Genomic DNA, 17,945 nt, shown 5'->3' with positions numbered 1-17,945 from the left:
CTTAGCTGCGCATTTTCCATCTGCTAGTGTATCTATCTTGATTCTTAATATGTATCTAGTCGCATAATTCGGGCTTTCGGGCTTTCGCTAGGCTTAGTAAGAGCTTGAATCGGGTTGGTATCGTTATTCTCAATGCTGGTCTGATCAAAACGCCGATCACTATCGTGCGAGCAACAGGGAGCAAAGTTAATTGAACTCCCCATAGGCTAATGGGTTTTAAGGCTTGCAGACGCTACCACTACCATTTATCTGGAAGTAACTCTATTGCAAAGAGAAAAAAGCCGTTGCTCTTTTACAGACGACTATACTATAAAGGTGTAAGTTAAATACCTTATATAACGATGCCGGCGGACCTCCGAGTGAGTGCTGAGATTTGTATGCCCTTAAAACTTTTATATACTGCAGAAGGACAAGATTTAAATGATTAGTCCTGAAAAGAGTCGATAGAATTGGATTTTGCCGGCGCTTTGAGAGTCGTGGGCGATTTGAAGGTGTGGCGGGACTGGTAAGTAGAGGCCGACGACGTGGGGCTTGGGCCATATTTCGAGAAAACCTCTGTTAATGCCTCTTAAGATTAACTATCCACTTTCTTCCTCTTTTTAACACAATCTTTAACCTTATTTTCGATGTTGTCTCATCTTCGAAGGACGGCAAACTCGGATGTCCGAGTTGCTCCAGGCAGAGCAATCAAAGTCCACCAAAGTCCACCAAAGTCCGCTACTCCAGATAAGTTGCGCCGTATCCGAGTTTTGGCGTGTCTCTTCTTGATATTCGCAGCTTCTAGGTACGTCATGGAGGAAATAGTAACGTTGGACGAACATGCAAGCGCAGCATCAGTTTTTATCTGGACAAGGAATGTGAATCTGGAGGATTTGCTTTGTACCAAAAACCCACCGTCCTCACCGCCCACTTTCTCCAGGTATATAGCTAAAGTATTTAAATAGTTGTGTCCTCTTGCTTCATGTTAGACTAGATTAGTAGCATCTTTTCATATTCTTTATTGATTCAAAAGCTGTCGTTCTCTGTCTAAATTCCCCTCTCAAAACACAATACTGTGAAAATGCCTTCCTACGTTATCACCGGCGCCTCAAGAGGCTTGGGTGTAAGTGATATTCCTTAAGGAAGCAATTATAAATTCTCTTTAAGAGCAGGATTGACCGTATTTATGAACAGTTTGAGTTTGTTCGCCAACTATCCACGGACTCGAACAACACCATCATTGGCCTCGTTCGGGACAAGCCGACAACTGAAAAGGCTATAGCGGAGGAGCTCGCTGGACGTTCTAACATTCATATCTTGCAAGCTGATATAACTGATTACGAGGCAATTAAAGTGAGGCAGAACGTGATCCAGGGTTGAAGAAAATCTGTGTTAACGCCGTGTGGGTAGAATGCCGTTGAACAAACTGCCAAAATTACTGGCGGCGGTCTTGACCATCTGATTGCCAATGCTGCATATGTGTCAGAGTACGATGCATATGACCCAATCGGAGTGCTGTAAGCCCATCTTGAATCCATCCTACATTAATATCTCACTGTCAAAAATGAGTGAAACTAATGCTATGTGCCGATGTACTCAGAGGCGAGAACCCCCAAGCTTTTGAAGAAGACGTGCTCAAATCCTTCCAAATCAACGTCGTTTCCAATATCCACCTGATCAACCAGTTCATGCCACTTATCCTCGCGGGTAATGCCAAGAAGGTAATTGCCTTGTCCACTGGAATGGCGGACCTGGACCCAATCAACCAATTCGAATTGGACAATGCCCCAGGATACGCCATTAGCAAGGCGGCAATGAATGTTGCGATCGGAAAATTTCATGCGCAGTACAAGAAACAAGGCGTTCTTTGTATGAGTATTTGTCCAGGTGCGGTGGAGACCGGACACTTCAATAACGGTACGAGCTTCTTCCTTTCTTCATCTTTCTATGTATTTAATTAGCTAATGGTTGAATACTTAAACCAGCGACCCCAGAGCAAATGGTCAAAGCAGGAGCCATGTTTCAGAAATTTTTAGCATATAGCCCTCAATTCAAGAGCCCAGCTACTCCAGAGGCTGCCGTAAAGGATGTAATTTCTGTGTGGGAAAAGGCAAGCATCGATGGCGGAAGTGGTGGTTCATACGTGTCACACTATGGAAACAAGCAGTGGTTGTAGGCTAGATGTTTATATTAATCATGAAACAATTAATTTTCTACTCCATCTAGCTACTCTTTCCAGAGTCCTCCTTTAGTGCCACAATGCGGTTGAGCACAATCTTGTCATCTGTGCTATCCGAATCCAAGGCCTAATTACGTAAAAAAAGGAGTCAGCATCTATTACAGGTGTCATGGGGAAATGAGATCAACTTACAAAATACGCAACACGAATGGCCTGGAATCGCACGCTCTCTGGGAGTGCTTCTCCAGTCTTCTCTCCTTCGGCTTCGGGCCAGGGTGCCCTTCGCTTCACCTCGTAGAAGCCGTTTTCAATCTTTGCATTTGGCCAGATGGTCTCGCTATTCGGATTGACATCACTCAAAAGACCGCCAGGGGCAGATGCAGGGCTATCAGATTTGAAAAGAGGCTCGTGTATCCGTACTTCGGCTGCGGGCGAGCCTTCGGGCACCCACTGGATGTATGTCTTGGGTTTCTTGCCCTCCTTATCAAAAACGGCTCGAATCTCCTTGATAGCTCCTGTAGTTTCGTCTTTGGTAAAAGACACAGCCTTGATGGGGAGAGGCACGTTCAGCAGGCCCACAGTCTTGCCTGGAGCGAGGCGGAAGTAATCCTTGCTGTCAACCTCGCGGAAATCTGACCGATCAATGTAAACGGTCTTGGTCAAGCGAACGGCGTGAGATCCTAGCTTGGGGTCTTTTGGTGAAAAGGGAATATCAAGGTCCTGCTCTTCGCAATCTTCGATGACCACGGGGACAGGATCCAGGACAAGCATGAGGCGGGGAACTGTCCTCTCGAGATACACACGGATAGACTGCTCGAAACGCTTGATGTTAACCTGCGTTACGCTCGTAGTCACACCAAGCTCGTAAATGAAAGAGAGAAGTGCGCCTGGGGGAATGCCTCGTCGTCGAATTCCCTTGATCGTATACAGTCTCGGGTCGTCCCATCCGCGAACGACATTGTTTTCTATCAAGGTTCTCAGGCCTCTCTTGCTCATGATCGTGCCGCTGAGGTTTAAACGGCCGTATTCACGCTGCATGGGTTGGAATTCCACCAAAAGCCTACATTGACAGTTAGCTGATAGTTGGGTGAATAGAGATGCGTAGGCAAAGTACGAACTTATTTAGCCACTCATAGCTCTCTCGTGACATGATAAATTCAGTGGTACACAAGCTGTGTGTGATGCCTTCGAAGCTGTCACATAAGCAGTGTGCGAAGTCGTAGGTTGGGTATATCCGCCACTTGGTGCCTGTTCGGTAGTGTGGCTCTTGGTCTTTGGGGATTCGGTACGCAGCAAGGTCCCACATCTGAGGATTGGGGTTGCCCTCAATGTCTTGCTTCATTCGAAGCCAGGCGCTTCTCGGCTCATATTCTCCATCTCTCATGCCGCGGAACTTCTTCAGGTTTGTCTCAACGTCCTGCTTCGCATGTTCACACCGATATCTAGGAGTCAAGCCGTCCTCGCCACCGCGCTGCTTCTTAGTCTCGACGTCGTCGCAATGGCACACGTAGGCCCTCTCCATCTTGATCAGTTCTTCGGCGAGGTCGTACATTCGCTGGTAGTTGTCAGAGGCATAAGTGATTTCACTCGGTGTGAATCCAAGCCATCGAATGGTCTCCTCAATAGCGACGAAGTATTCTCCTTTCTCAGCGTCAGGGTTTGTGTCGTCGAATCTAGGTTGGGTCGGTCAGCGGGCAATTGACAGTCGGTCAAGAGTTTGGAGTTGTCTCTACCTAAGAATCTACGATCACTTAGCCACTTCCATAACAATTCATTGATGGGAAATACTTACAGTTCTGCCGCCGTGGTACTTTGCAAAACCAAAGTTGACAGCGATGGCCTTGGCGTGTCCAAGCTAATATTCTTGTTAGCCATCATAACCCTTGGAGATGCAGGATAAAGAAGCATTACATGAAGGTAGCCATTGGGCTCAGGCGGGAATCGCGTGACAACTTCCTTCTCTGGACGCAGCTTGAAGACTTCGCCCAAGAATCCCTGCTTGAACATGGCTTCTGGGTCGATGACGCGCTCTTCGGGCTTCGCAGGCTTGGGGGCTGCTGGCTGGTTGCTCTTCTCCTGCTGGGCATTGGCACGATTTGCAGCAGCATTGGCTTTTCGGGCTCGTTTCTGGGTTCGCTTCTTCAGCTCGTTCTTGGTCACCATCTCGCCCGTCTCGGCATCGAGAACGAGCTTGGCAACGCCCTCGGCCAAAGCGTCAGCCATCGTGAAGACGTTATGGTATCGTAACTGGGTTGGGTATCGCAGCTAAGTACAGAATAACTCTGCGCTTGGAGTTTCAATTTATGTCGAGTCAAGGCTGTGGCAGCACAGCCAGAATCTGAACCTGCCCCGCCATTCACGTGTGTACCCCTCCTGCCCTTTTCGCTGCGAAAGATACAAGATAAGGCGATAAATGATGACATAAGCATTCCATGCTGTTGAGCTTCGCCGCTAAAACTCCTGCTAAAACGGCCACAGCCATCAAGCTATGGTCGCCTGTATCCTCCATATTGGTTGACTCATACTTACGAGTGTATCGGGACGATACTGTTTAGATGACTCACGACAGAAGGGTTTCCAAGATTGGATTAACAATTGATTTTATAGCATTTTATAGCACGGCGTAAAGTGAGCTAGATGTAAAAAAAAAAATACAGCAATACTCTGGCACAAGGACTCATTGAAGCTCACTGACAGACACTCAAGAGCGAGTACATGGCATGTGTGGAGCTGGTTATTACAAGAACACAGTTCAATAGCCTTCGCGCAACAACCGAATCTAGTCTATAGCACTAGCTAGATACATTAATAGCGATTTACGAGAGTGCTTATACGATAAAGGGAAAATATTAATGAAGAATACCTGTATCCACAGGCTCTTCAATCAGTGAAAACAGGTTTGTACCACCTGAATTTGTTCCGAAGATCATACTTGGCCTTCAAGGTCTGAAGCTTTGGTGTTTGTCCATCGTAGCCGTATATAGATTCAAGAGGCTCGTTGCCGACATCATAGTTGAGGCATGTTGTGGCTCGATATTCGAAGAAGCAGTGAGTGGGTGAGTGGATAAGGAAGTGATCGATAAAGACCGTTGGAGAGCTTGGACACAAGTCTTAGAGAACATAGATGAGTCGCTGGCGCTTTTCTACTCAAAAATTCTCTTTCAATGCTACTATTACTCTACATGAGTATCTTCTAATCATGGGTTTACTTTGTTTTGTCAGGTCCACTAAGCATTTGCATTTCTTGGCCGTGAATACCCAGAATTCGAGACCGCTGGAGATGGGACAGGGATTATTGAAGCTGGCTGGAAACAAACGGCAAAATATTACCCCCAAAACATGGCTCACACGTGTCGTAAACCCTTCCGTAAGTTGCTCTGTATGTAGGTACGAAACGTGCCAGGTAACTGGAGTTCGGAACAAAGCATTTCGGCGATTGCAATGTTCGCTGCCAAATGCGGAAGCACTGTCTTAATACGTACGGACCGCCAATTGGAGCAGGGGCGGTACCCATGATAGAGAGAAGGAAGCTAAGGCGGAGTTTGAGAAATAGGTATAGCTGCATTTCTATCAGCTCACCCCTCTTGTTTTCACTCCCAGCCACCACTAAAAGTGGGATGCGGAATCCTTCGAGCATCTGCTCCGTATTAGCCAAGATAAGGATACTCCTTCTGAGATACCCTAATCCTAGAAATAGTCAGATCTTACACTCGTCTGCATGGCGTGGAATTCTATCTTATTTATCATGCGATCCAGACTTGTTCTCAGCTGAGCGGCGGTGTAGGGGTAGCAAGATATCATGCAAATACTGCCTTTGGATAGCTAGATACTGGCTCGTGCACCGCCGAAGGTGATACATTTCCCATTGTACGGCCCGAGATAACTTCAAGCACATGAATATCTCTTTCTAAAATCACCCCATTATTCTCTTGTGAATGTTGTTGCGGTTTGCTCAAATATCGCTTCCTCACCAGCGATCTCACGCACGATATCCGGATTGTGTGTCTTGCACGCCCCCTCCTCTTCATTTTCTTCGTTATCGCTATTTCGACGGAATTTCATATTGCTACCGAAACTATTCGGAAATATTTTTAATCACATACATAAAAAATGGCTTGGTTTTGGCAATTGTGGCTTTCTCCTCGTCCCCAGCGGTCACCAATTGCTTCCGACATAAGCATTTATTCAAATGATAACGCAGCGCTCTTTGAGTTCCTCATAGAACCTGATGGCCGATGGGTTGTGAAGGAAACACACTACATCAACAAATGCCTGGTAAAGAGTGGGCTTTCTGGTCCGCCGTTGTAAGCTCAAATAATGCGTCGTATTATGTTGTGCGAAGCTCACCACTATCATATAGGCACATTCACTGGAAGCAGACTGAATATTTCCAAGTCGAGCAAGGCGTAATTGGAATACACAAAAATGGAAAAGAGATAAGAGCTACAAAGGATGACGGTATTATCGAGGTGCCTGCTGGTACACGGTGAGCTTCATCCTCCAGTCTCGCCAGCCGTGTTGAAATCCACTTGGAAACTAACCAAAGTAATCCTATAGGCATAAATTTTGGTCTCATGCTTCCAACCAAGAAGATTTGATATTCAAAGTTTGGGCGGAGCCGCAAGGTCTCGATAACAGCTTCGATGAAAGGTTCATTCGCAACTTGATAGGCTACCAAGCAGACTGTTATCGGGCAAAGGTGGCTCCATCTGTATTCCAACTCGCGCTTATCTCCTATGATTGCGCGACTCTGGCTACACCACCTTTCTGGATGCCTTTATGGCTTCTTGCTTCAGTCCAATATGTGTTGGCTTACTGGGTTGGTGGTTACTTACTTGGGTACGTTTATTGCCTTGGAACCGTGTCTTATTTTCACGCAGCACTAACATCAGATATGTGATAGATACAAACCATCATATCCTGAATATTACAAAGAGCCGGAAGATAAAAAGTCGACTTGAAATGGAGGAGAAAGTGGTCGAAAATTCCGTTTTAATCTAAGCGAGAAGAATCATCTAAACAGGTACATTTCAGCGGTATTTGCGCTTGCCGCTGGATGTCCAACATCATTCTATAGAAACAATATGAATGACAATTACGCTTATAAAATTAGCAACTTACTTTAAACAGAATAGGAAACACTCACAGTTGAATTTCTCCATCTTCCGTGTATTGCCTATGAACTTCATTGAAACGCTAACAACCGCGTGCACCACCAAAAGGGCGTAGAAGCTGGCGAGCAGTCTCCAGCCCAAGTTAGCTATTGAAGCCCATGATAATGACCTTTTCTCATAGATAATTGTATTTTCTTTGTCCATAAACGGGGTGTTTCCAAGTAGCTGAAGACGGAAAAACCAACCACTGCAGCCCACTCTCTCTGACGTAATAGAGAATTAAGGAGACACCATAATTGCTGTCAGATCGCCATATTGTGGGTGAAGAGAGTTGAATTATAATGGTTTAGATTTGGACTTATAACGCCATTCAATAAATAAATCGCTTCGCGAAGTGACTAAATAGCTTTGTAGCTAACATAGTGAAAAGGTGATGGCATGGAACAAAATCTGGATTTGGGGATGTGGCAGCCTAACCGGAGGAATTACACGTCCGAACAAATCCGTGCGTTTTAGAATGCGGTTTCACAGTCGAAAGGAATGATGTAATATGACGTAAAATCTTGCGCAGTTAAGATGATGCAGCTAACATGAGCTTCCAATGAGGTCGTCAATTGGTACTACCGTACCTGAGATATGTGTTATCTATAAAAGGGACCAATAGAGATGCTCCGCACAATAAATAGATATATAGCACACAAATAGGGCCAAAGGAATATTATTGTTTGTTATTAGATCATATATTAATAATCTATGTACATTATAAACTGTCTACGACGACGTAGCTTAAAATGGTGCTTATACAACATGATCAAGCTTGCTTCTTCCAAATTATCAACAAAGCCATACCCTATACCGCTTATCCTGAAAGAAGCGTCATAATGAGCATAGCATGTATGCTGCTGACACAATAATCCTTTTGGATCAATTTTCAGCTGCATTCCTTACACGTGTAACAGCCATCCTCTACTCTCACAAAGACTCAGCCATCACGAAAAAAATGGGCCCCATAGGATCTTCCTTTTTCATACACCAGGGTGCATGTCTGTACTACTACTAGAAAAACTCCCCCACCTTGATTTCGCACCGCTCTGTCGATCTGGCGCACATCCGAAATGCCTGCTCTCACCCTCCCAGCCCGGGCCGGGATAAACTTGTGTGTCTGCGTGTCGCATGGAACCAGAAGAGGCGGTATCCTAGTAATATTGGATTCGCATGCCTGGAAGATCTAGTCAGGGGCACCCATGAGGCGTGTTTGTTCCAGCGTTCACGTCAGCTTTCAGGCACAACGGCTAAAGTCACATGTGGGTCTTGATTAACCTCAATTTCGAGATGGCAGCATAATGCCATTCCTATGTGTATGATGAGAATAGGGGAATCATTCAACTTAGTGGGTTTTAGCTATTTTTGTTAATCTTGAGGTCCGTAGCAAGATTAGCTAGAAGAACAACATAGATTCGATACGAGGCAACATGTACTCTCTCCATCAACAGCAGGTCAGTCCCGGCCTTGTCAAGCTCTTCCTTCCGCAGAACTATTTATCATCTACTCTTTATCTCTGTGTGTTCGGAAATGCCGCAGCTCTTCTCAAGACTCGTAATACCAATCTGAAGCCTCTGTTGACCAAGTCAGCTCTAGCTGGTCGGCCAGTACAGCTATATCTCTTCCTAGGTTTGCTGTTTTCGATGAATTTATAGAACTCTAGACCATCTCTGACCCGCTCACCACAATGATGCTGTACAGCTTGTAATAGATGAGGATACAAGCAAGGTGGTAGAAGCAGCCTCAGTTGGCTAATCTGAAGAAGAACTATTATCGTTCAAACCTATTCGCTTGCTACTACTCTCTCCACGCCTAATCTCCTTAAGATTTCTCTGTTACTACTTTAGAATCTTAGACAGTAGTCAGAAGAGAAATGGAAACGTTATATAATTAAAAGTTTATTATGCATCAAATACAGAAAGTATACTGGCACCGCCGAAAATGGCAGTAGTTTCACCTATAACCTTTCATTACCACGCAAACTCTTTTCTAAACTGGGACTGCTTCTAACCTATCGCTCCCCAGTCGGCTACTCACACCCAGGATGGTATCTTCCCTGTCCTGTCCTCATCGGGAGGAGCGTGACAGCCACCACGTCGTGAAAGTGACTAAAACTAGCTGCTGGTATGCATCAAGGGTAGAAGATACGCCTAATACATAATGCCGGATCGATTTGACTAAATCTCCCAAGATCGGTAGCTTCCCCAGTGGGCTCACAATCCTACTAGTAATGATCATTAGGATCTACTGGAGCGCCGTCTTTAATTCGACGCCATGTACATATTCCAGGATGAAGACAACCTTTCTAATTCGAGTCAAAGGACAGATCTGATACATGAGATTTACTTCCAGATTTTGTGCGATCAGTCTATCCCTGAATAGTAATGTGGCGTAGCGTGTTGAACTTCATCATGTTTGGACTAGCTATGGGCATAATGCTCTCATATCTTATATAAAAAATTAACTGAGAGCCTCCAATAAATCTTCGTTCTCATCGAGAGGTTCATAATCTCTCCATTTGAGTCCTTCTGGGACAATCTTCCACTGCAAATCCTCGTCAAGTAATTCTGCCATGCTTTCCCATTCCTTCCTCACTGCCGCAGCTCTACGTTCGTTTCTTGGAACAATGTCGGCCTTGAAAGGTTTAGGCGATATAAATAAACCATCTTGAATATTATCAGCGTCCGGAATGATTTCCCGTCCCGTCTTTTCATCTATTGGTCGCTTCAAATCAAATGCCCAGAGTGTACGAGACATTGCCAGGAATAGAGATCGATCAGCGATGTGCATACCCTGACACAATCTCCGGCCAGCTCCAAAAACAAAATGATCGCGCTTAGTAGGATTGCCAGTGACAGCTGATTGGGCCGAATTTTGGTTGTCTCCTTCCCAGCGAGAAGGGTCATATTTTCGTGGATCGGGATGCCTTTTTGGATCATTATGAATAGCCCTAGGAAACGTCTTTAGCAAAGCCATTCTTCGCTGCGAGATATAACGTTTGAGAGATATCTCCAAATAAACTTACCAGACGTTAAGAAAAACTGCAGAATCCTTGGGAATATGATAGCCCATGTATGAATCATCTTGCGTCACGGCATGTGGCACACCGAGAGCTGTAGCAGGCATCCATCGCATGCTTTCTTTCATGCAAGCACGGATATAAGGCATATCAGGGACATCATTCAGATCAGGCATACGGTCTCCGCAGACGCGATCAATTTCTGCTTGAGCTTGTTTGGCAACCTCAGGATAGACCAGCATGGCTTCAAAGAAGCCGACCAAAATAATCGCTGTGGTCTCAGAGCCGGCTTGGAGAAGTGAACCGCCCATATAGCATGCTAATTCATCTGAAAAGCCGAGCTCCTTTTGCGCGTTGAGAAGATCAATGGCGCAGCATGGCTATTTTTGCTGTTAGCTCTAGTTATCCCTCATCTTGCGGCTTAATATCTTACCTTTGCATTACCACTCTTTAGCTGTTTACGAGCGTTCAAGAAGTGCTTCATGAACAACTTCATTTCTCTCTTGTGGTACTCCTTTCCTGCTTTTCTGATTGGAAAAAGGAAATCAGGTAGAGATCTAGCAATGGGATACAAATCGAGTATAGCACCGGACTGTGGTTACGAATACAATCAATAGAGCGAATAAGAATAGAATTAAAGATACTTACTTGACTCGTAGCAATCTGAGAGAGTTCATCAAAATTCTGCAATATCTGTCAGTTCATTATTATTTTCTACAAAGCCATGGTCTTAATGAATGATAAATAGTAGCGTACTTCGAACATTCCAAGCAAATCTTCATCGTCGCTTTCCGCTGTACGGTAACCAAAAGCCATCTGCGTAGTTAGAGACGTTGTATATCGGCGAATGTGATTCAAGAAATCTTTTGGATTATCCAACAGTCCCAGGAGCATAGCTCTGACTTCAAGGTCCTGGTATGGCACATATGTTCGAGAAATCTTCACATTGAGAATACCGTGTGCAAGCTTTCGAACCATACGCCACGTTGGAATGTTTCCCTGTATAGTACCTGGTCAGCCATTTCAATAGGCAACTACAATCCAGCCAAGTAAATCTGAATTGAGCTAGAGGTTGAGGTTATAGAATTCCATTACGGGTAAAGATGGCTTACCATGAATAGTGGACGGAGACCTCCGCTCATAATATCTTGGCCCATGTATAGTTCCGGTCTTCCTGAGTAGATTGCATTACGTTTGTCCAGTAGATCTTTAACAGCCACATCTGATGATAATACAATGGCAACCCTGGGTCCCATCATAAGTGAATATACCGGTCCATATTCTTCTGCCCATTTCTGAAACTGTAGGTGGACATGCTTCTTTGGTATCTGATGAAGGTTACCAATCAAAGGTAGGGTTGGTGGTCCAGGAGGATAGTTACTTGGCCGTCGCCCAATTTTGCTGAGTTGCCAGAGCAGAACCGTGGAGGCCACTAGGCCAAGCACAGCCCAAGCTCTCGGCATATCTGCGGTCACCACGCCCATACTGACAACAAGTCGTAGGCAAAGAATAAAAGCGTTCTGCAAAGCTGTATACTTGCTTATGGGGCTTTTACCCTCAAGCTAAATATGCGAATGTCTGAAATTTTATAAGAGAGGTAAAGAGTAGGGATTATGCCGATGTCACAAGATAGGCCCAGGTGCCAGAAATTGGCCGTTCACAGGCGGGGCTACAGCTTCCGATGATACAACCTAGCGCTGCTCAGGGCATATCTCATTCATTTTTATAAGTCAATGCACGTAATAATAATGGTACTACAAGGAATGTTCTTTCTCTTGGCTCCCAAATACACTGCCCGGGTGTATACAGATAGCAGGGCTCTGTAGCTGGACGGAATCTTTGATGCACATACCAGCGCCATCGCATGGATACTCTTCTTTCTTTTTGGCTTCTTGTGGCACCATAACGATAGAGAACAGGCTAATGCGCGAAAATATCTGCTGATCCAAGTACACGGGTAAGCTCAACAGTCGGAATTTACTGATCTGAGTATATAAGGATCAGGGGACCGAATTACAGCATTTGTTCACCGTCCAGGCGGCACGGCGCCAGACTTAACCGAAAATGCTTCGGTCCGGCGGTGAGGTGGCGGGCCCGATCTAGCGGAGCTGACAGGAACCCCGGGTGTAGAATTGGTTACGGTGTAAGTCTATATTGGGTGTGGGATCCGCCGTAGCTTACTTATGCCAGGGTCCTGGCTTGCCCCCAATCGTACTGAGATTGAGATGCAGTACTCGTTATCATGGATGAGGAATAAAATAATAAAAATAAAAATATATTCTTTGTCAGAATACAGCTTGACATTATTTGTTCGTATTAGTAAATTTCACAGATATCACCATACCAGCTCAGCATCACATTACATTTCAACACACACAGTTCCGTCTCTTCCAATAAGCGCACCTATAATCACTTTGCTTGCCTATTTTTTGGGTTGTTCTACATTAAAAACTTTCAACATCAAGTTTCTGCGCAATGGGGCGAGATCAGAAATTTGCCTTGGTTACAGGGTAAGTACCACAAACCAACGGCCCTCTGAACTCTACTGAAGAATTCTCATAGGTGTGGGAAAGGCGGGATTGGCGAGGCTCTTGTCCTAGAGTATACTCATCGCGGTGTCCATGCTATTGCTACAGTCCTCCCAAATGAAGATAGCGATCATCTAACCGCTGCTGGGATTACCTGGTTTCCCTTGGATGTAAGAGACGAGACGTCTGTTTTACACCTAAAGCAGGAGATTCTCGTAGTTACCGACGGTTATCTGGACTTTCTCGTTAACAATGCGTAAGTATGCTTGGTTTGCTAATTTTTCTTCTTTCCTTTGATATAGAATTTTCTCTAACGTTGACTTAGGGGCATATGTATGATAAAATCCCACAATTACAAAACGGAAAGCAGTCATCTAATTAACTCTTTATGTGTATTTTAGGCTATACGATGACTGCTATTGACACCGATGTCAATGCTGTGAAAAGAATGTTTGAGGTTAATGTTTTTGGACCAATGCAGATGGTACATCACTTCCATGACATGCTCATCCAAGCGGCTGGAACTATTGTCAACATTGGGTCCATTGGCGGTGTCGTGCCATATATGTATGGAGGTATGCAAACGTTTTCTAAAGCCCATTTTGAAGCTTTCATGCTAACATTCTCAAAGCATCATACAATGCATCCAAAGCTGCTCTTCATCATTATTCTAATACGCTACGTCTTGAGATGTCACCGTTCAAGTAAGGCATAATTTTGAGAGCGAAATATGGGGTGCAAAACGAGTGCTAATTAATCACCTACTCACATATAGTGTTAAAGTCATTACTGTGAGTTTACTGCACTTATATGCACGTGGTATTGACAAAGGCTGACTCGGTGAATGCAAAGGTCATCTCTGGAGAAGTTGGAACCAACATTCTCAAAAACGACGTCAACCGAAAGCTGCCTGAAGGTATGTCGCTATTTCTTGTACTAATAAATTAAAGATTAAATACTAAGACACGTCAAGGATCATACTATACACCCCTCGCCACTGAGTTTAAAGACCATGTCACAAGAACACCCAGTAAGAATCCACCGTCCGAGGCACCTTAACTTTATTAAGCAGCAACAAACTGAGATAATTCATTTTTGTAGAGACTACTAGTAGATTCGTATATGCATCAAATGTTGTCTCCCAGAGCCTAAGGTCGTCCCCAGTACCGTGGCTCTGGACCGGAAGCGCCACTGGTATAATTCGATTTTTAGACATGTTTGCATGGCGTACAATCTGGGTATGTAAATCTTTAAAGGGAGAAATTCTAGAAAAGATGTATCAGAATCTAACGTTTCTTCTCGATATTTTAGGACTTTTTCTTCTACCGCGAGTTTAACCTGGATAAAGTCAAGAATGCGCATTTGGCAAACACCAAAAAGGAGGTTTAAATAGTGGCTTTTAAATTTACTTAATAGGATATACAATCTCAAAGAGGATCAAGAAGTGTAGTGTAGTTAATTCAATAACTTTTTATTTAATCATATGTCGTTTTAATGCCTCGACGTTGTTAAAACATAATCCCTGAGATCCATCAGAATCCATCCGCTGTATTTTAGTTTGAAGTGAACCAATCCTTTCCATGTGCGCACCCGGGATGTTCATTGATTCCTAACGTGAATAGAAAAGTCTAAAAAATCTTCAAGGCATCATGAAGGAAATGTTCCATAATTATTATAAACTAAAATTAGGAGGATTAATCTCGCCATGCTACATAGGTTATCCAACTAACCAATATCTTTTGAAAACTCTAGGCTCATACTTAGTAGCCGTATTTAATCTAAGCTTTGCATCTATAGATACCTAGGTAGGTACATTTGGGGTGTCTGCCATGGCGCGATGGAAGCTAGAGAAGGGACTAACACCCTCTGCTCTATGCTCTATGCACTATCAATATTCATATTTATAGGAAAGTAGTTCGATATTGGGCATAGCAGCGCATCTAGCGCAACTGATGTGTAGTTTTCCATTTTGAGCTATTCTTAACTAGCCCACATCTAGAAATCCCTATAAAGAATACATGTAGTCCTCTGATAAAGTAAAATCCATTTATCGGTTCTCATAGTAAGGTGCAAGCTCGTTAAGCTCCTCGCCAAGTGGCTTGCCATTGACAAGAATAGGCTTGCAGTCAAGCAGAACCCACAGCATACGGCCAGGCAAAAGACCATTACCAGTGATGTTCTCCCACTGATGGGCACTGGCACGCTGAACGCTAACATCACCCTGGCGCAGGATTCGCGACTCGCCAGAGTCAAGAATCAGCTTGAACTCTCCCTCGATAACGACACCATAGTCGAGCGACACAGCACGGTGCATGGGAGAAATAACGCCGGGGGCGAAGTCAATCATGCGGCAAACAGAACCGTTGTGGTAGTGCAGAGGAGGCTTCGAAAGTTAGTCACGGCGTCAATATTAGAAAGAATTTCATCAGATGAATACTTACCTCAGTCTCCAAAGCAAACTTCAGATCAACATCGCCATTCATCTCAACCGGGGTCTCCTTAGTTGAGTAGATGATGTTGGCAAGAGCCTGATCATTACCAATGACGCGGTGGTGGTCACCACAGTCAGTCTTGATGAATACGCCCTTGCCTTCAGCGTTGTGGCCAGTGATGTGTCGGACGGTGCGTCGAAGACCTGGAGCTGGGAATGTGTTGACATAGCCAGCGCTGGTGGCAAGCATCTTGGCCAACTCGGGGTTGTTTTCCAGCATCTTAGCCAACTCAGGGTTAAGCTGCTGCTTCTGTTGCTCGGCCATTGTTATTATTGGGATTTTTTGTTTTACTTATTATTGAGAAATTGTTGCTGGAGAAGAAGATGTAGTAGAAGATGTAGAAGATGTCGATGGATAGTTTATCAGTCGGTAAATGAGAGAAAATGAAGCCAATTAAATAGACATCTTGACTCTCAGCGATTTCCATACAGGGAGTCTTGATTCCTACCAAAAACTCGAAGACAAGCATTGTCACTCAGTGTACCTGGCAATAAATGCAGGGGTGCAGATACGGTAATCCTACGGAGGACAGTTGGCGGCACTCAATGGCTCGGTGTGCAGTGAAAACGGGATCGGGCCGTCGTTGGTGTAAGCATTTATCTCAATCTAGTTTAATTGGGCTGGTTAGAGCTAGAGGCTAAAACTGAGGCTGGGGCTGATGCTATAGCCCCTGCTGACGGAGCAGCTCTGGCCAAGATCCTAAACAAATTTACCAACCAGATCTATCTGCAACAAAAGGCGAAATACTATGTGTCTGGGGTTACATGGTTCTCCGCCCCATCTAAGCATGACAGGTAAGCATGGTGCCTCCATCGATGATGAATCCAGATCCCGTCACATAGCTGGCTCTCGGGCTGCAGAGGAAGATCACCGAATCCGCCACCTCCTCCGCAGTAGCAATCCGGCCCAAAGGCACCACCTTGTTGACCCAGCTGTCAATGTCCATGCCACCATCCCGCGCACCTTGGATCATGGGGGTTTCCACCCACGTGGGACAGACGCAATTGACCCTGATTCCATAGGGTGCGTTGTCCAGAGCTAAACTTGCTGTATCAGTAAAATTGCCAAATGGGGTAATCGCCGCTAGGCGGGCCGAACATACCGGCGTTCTTGGTCACACCAAGTACCGCGTGCTTAGCGGCCGTATATTGCACCAAGTGAGGAGCTGCTGCGAAGGAATTTCCCGATCCCAGAGTCACAATCGAGCCACGAGTCCCTCCCCGGGCCGGGTTTGCGGCGTCGATCGGCTTCAGTTCCTGGCGTTGCATCACAGCAGAAGCGCTTCGTACCAGCAAGAAAGTTCCCTCCACATGGACTCGAAGAAAACGGCTGAACTCGCCAAGGTCTGCTTGTGCTATGTTCAGTGGCATCTGGACGCCAATCTACGAGAAAATTAGCATTTCCAATAGAAGTCTGCACGCATCAAGCTTACCCCTGCGCAGTTGATGCAATAGTCGATCCTTTCAAAGGTCTCAACCATGTAGTCAGTAGCCTTTTTCACCGACTCTTCCTGCGATATGTCGATATGGATCGCCTCAGCTCGGAAGTTGCTAGCGGTTGCCACAGATTTGCATTCAGCAATGACGCGGCCCGCAGCTTCAACATTCATGTCCGCGATAAGGATACCAGCAGCGCCATCTTTGGCCAGGCCAAGGGCGCAAGCTCGTCCTATACCGCTTCCTGGATGCATGTTAGCGCTGTAGAATCAGAGTCTGATACGGTGATTTTGCTTACCACCCCCCACGATGAATGCGTTTCCACTAATATCCATGGCTTGAATGATATGAAAATGGTTATCTTGAATATGAAGGATGCGATCTGATTCAGTGCTGCGTTCTGACCAATTGGTATTCAGCGGTGAGTGTTGCGAAGAGTTCGAGATAACGCTGAAATTTGCTGGCTGAACCGGAGCCTAATATACCTGTGGATGGTATATGGTATTATCAAAGGTAGATCCTAACCTATACGATAACTACATTTAATCAATTGTATATACTAGTCAATCAATTTCAGTGAATTTATTTTATTGTCTATCGCTTAGATTCGATTCTTCGCCATACAATAGCCATTGTGATACGTATCAGCCAACATTGAAACACACAAACTTCAGTCTTTACATGATTGAAAGTGAAAAATAACTATGGTATTTCACCGTAAAAGTCCCAACTTGTCACTGATAGCACTTTTTTTCCCTTTCCTGGAACTATCGAAATTACGTGAGAGAGAGGTCTGAACATCAGTGACGGCCCGGATATCGGAAAATCGACGTTCTGAGATAGCCAAAAGAGGAAATAAATCCAATTCAACGGTAGTTACAGCTCAAATGTCAACTTCGGCCGTAGTCAAACTGAATATCGCCGAAATCCCTGCTGCATAGAGCAAGGGGGCACGTGTAAGCTGGGAAGGCTCTAGTCCCACCTCACCCCGTGGGGCTGGGGGCGTGAATCCTCATAACGGTTTCCCGGGCCACACCCCACGTGTAAATGTTGTATTATCTATGCATTCTGCATGCTGCATGCTTCTCTCCATTGGGAATTCAAACTATCATGGCGGTGTTCCAGTTCCCAGGACATGCCAATCGCGATAATCTCC

At 45.0% G+C, this 17,945-nt stretch overlaps 7 protein-coding genes across 7 annotated transcripts; 3 read left to right on the top strand and 4 right to left on the bottom strand.

Annotated features, from left to right (window-relative positions):
* Positions 1-1,060: 1,060 nt before the first annotated feature.
* Positions 1,061-2,155, top strand: GGI43DRAFT_428366 (uncharacterized protein; the record flags this gene model as incomplete). Its single annotated transcript, XM_083208952.1, has 5 exons — positions 1,061-1,102; positions 1,174-1,332; positions 1,390-1,496; positions 1,580-1,896; positions 1,965-2,155. 5 exons carry the CDS (start codon positions 1,061-1,063, stop codon positions 2,153-2,155), a joined length of 816 nt encoding a protein of 271 aa, XP_083059631.1.
* GGI43DRAFT_408302 (glutamine--tRNA ligase domain-containing protein) lies at positions 2,150-4,464 on the bottom strand. The gene is made up of 6 exons (XM_083206341.1): positions 4,070-4,464; positions 3,951-4,013; positions 3,892-3,899; positions 3,277-3,831; positions 2,351-3,218; positions 2,150-2,285 (listed from the first exon to the last, which is right to left on the bottom strand). The coding sequence occupies exons 1-6, from the start codon at positions 4,379-4,381 to the stop codon at positions 2,202-2,204; spliced, it is 1,890 nt and encodes a 629-aa protein (XP_083059630.1). The 5' UTR covers positions 4,382-4,464; the 3' UTR covers positions 2,150-2,201.
* A 1,365-nt stretch (positions 4,465-5,829) lies between these two features.
* Positions 5,830-7,733, top strand: GGI43DRAFT_408300 (cupin domain-containing protein). Its single transcript, XM_083206340.1, has 5 exons — positions 5,830-6,462; positions 6,519-6,644; positions 6,716-6,997; positions 7,062-7,258; positions 7,305-7,733. Exons 1-4 carry the CDS (start codon positions 6,269-6,271, stop codon positions 7,117-7,119), a joined length of 660 nt encoding a protein of 219 aa, XP_083059629.1. The 5' UTR covers positions 5,830-6,268; the 3' UTR covers positions 7,120-7,258; positions 7,305-7,733.
* A 2,041-nt stretch (positions 7,734-9,774) lies between these two features.
* On the bottom strand, positions 9,775-11,796 carry GGI43DRAFT_423656 (cytochrome P450; the record flags this gene model as incomplete). The annotated part of the gene is made up of 6 exons (XM_083208272.1): positions 9,775-10,264; positions 10,340-10,713; positions 10,767-10,925; positions 10,982-11,017; positions 11,090-11,332; positions 11,446-11,796. 6 exons carry the CDS (start codon positions 11,794-11,796, stop codon positions 9,775-9,777), a joined length of 1,653 nt encoding a protein of 550 aa, XP_083059628.1.
* Positions 11,797-12,613: 817 nt separating this feature from the next.
* GGI43DRAFT_408292 (SDR family oxidoreductase) lies at positions 12,614-14,252 on the top strand (the record flags this gene model as incomplete). Its single annotated transcript, XM_083206339.1, has 10 exons — positions 12,614-12,843; positions 12,896-13,117; positions 13,187-13,194; positions 13,263-13,436; positions 13,493-13,565; positions 13,637-13,652; positions 13,714-13,777; positions 13,835-13,891; positions 13,963-14,099; positions 14,173-14,252. Exons 1-10 carry the CDS (start codon positions 12,809-12,811, stop codon positions 14,248-14,250), a joined length of 864 nt encoding a protein of 287 aa, XP_083059627.1. The 5' UTR covers positions 12,614-12,808.
* Positions 14,253-14,761: 509 nt separating this feature from the next.
* GGI43DRAFT_408291 (cupin domain-containing protein) lies at positions 14,762-15,704 on the bottom strand. Its single transcript, XM_083206338.1, has 2 exons — positions 15,303-15,704; positions 14,762-15,244 (listed from the first exon to the last, which is right to left on the bottom strand). The coding sequence occupies exons 1-2, from the start codon at positions 15,615-15,617 to the stop codon at positions 14,909-14,911; spliced, it is 651 nt and encodes a 216-aa protein (XP_083059626.1). The 5' UTR covers positions 15,618-15,704; the 3' UTR covers positions 14,762-14,908.
* Positions 15,705-16,134: 430 nt separating this feature from the next.
* Positions 16,135-17,185, bottom strand: GGI43DRAFT_428358 (SDR family NAD(P)-dependent oxidoreductase; the record flags this gene model as incomplete). Its single annotated transcript, XM_083208951.1, has 4 exons — positions 17,088-17,185; positions 16,786-17,033; positions 16,456-16,735; positions 16,135-16,391 (listed from the first exon to the last, which is right to left on the bottom strand). The coding sequence occupies exons 1-4, from the start codon at positions 17,122-17,124 to the stop codon at positions 16,135-16,137; spliced, it is 822 nt and encodes a 273-aa protein (XP_083059625.1). The 5' UTR covers positions 17,125-17,185.
* Positions 17,186-17,945: the final 760 nt, after the last annotated feature.

Source organism: Trichoderma evansii, assembly GCF_050947405.1.
Source record: "Trichoderma evansii strain SZMC 28006 chromosome Unknown GGI43scaffold_13, whole genome shotgun sequence".
NCBI classification, from domain to species: domain Eukaryota; kingdom Fungi; phylum Ascomycota; class Sordariomycetes; order Hypocreales; family Hypocreaceae; genus Trichoderma; species Trichoderma evansii.
This window is presented reverse-complemented; position numbering and strand designations above follow the sequence as displayed.

Excerpts from the sequence above, each read along its gene's own strand:
- GGI43DRAFT_408302 (XM_083206341.1), bottom strand. The coding sequence starts at position 4,381 with ATGGCTGACGCTTTGGCCGAGGGCGTTGCCAAGCTCGTTCTCGATGCC. Across the intron at positions 3,219-3,276 it reads AGCTATGAGTGGCTAAATAA|GCTTTTGGTGGAATTCCAAC; the intron begins GTTCGTACTTTG and ends CTGTCAATGTAG. Across the intron at positions 2,286-2,350 it reads CCATTCGTGTTGCGTATTTT|GCCTTGGATTCGGATAGCAC; the intron begins GTAAGTTGATCT and ends TTACGTAATTAG.
- GGI43DRAFT_408291 (XM_083206338.1), bottom strand. The coding sequence starts at position 15,617 with ATGGCCGAGCAACAGAAGCAGCAGCTTAACCCTGAGTTGGCTAAGATG. Across the intron at positions 15,245-15,302 it reads AGTTTGCTTTGGAGACTGAG|CCTCCTCTGCACTACCACAA; the intron begins GTAAGTATTCAT and ends TAACTTTCGAAG.
- GGI43DRAFT_408300 (XM_083206340.1), top strand. The coding sequence starts at position 6,269 with ATGGCTTGGTTTTGGCAATTGTGGCTTTCTCCTCGTCCCCAGCGGTCA. Across the intron at positions 6,463-6,518 it reads GGGCTTTCTGGTCCGCCGTT|GCACATTCACTGGAAGCAGA; the intron begins GTAAGCTCAAAT and ends ACTATCATATAG. Across the intron at positions 6,998-7,061 it reads GTTGGTGGTTACTTACTTGG|ATACAAACCATCATATCCTG; the intron begins GTACGTTTATTG and ends GATATGTGATAG.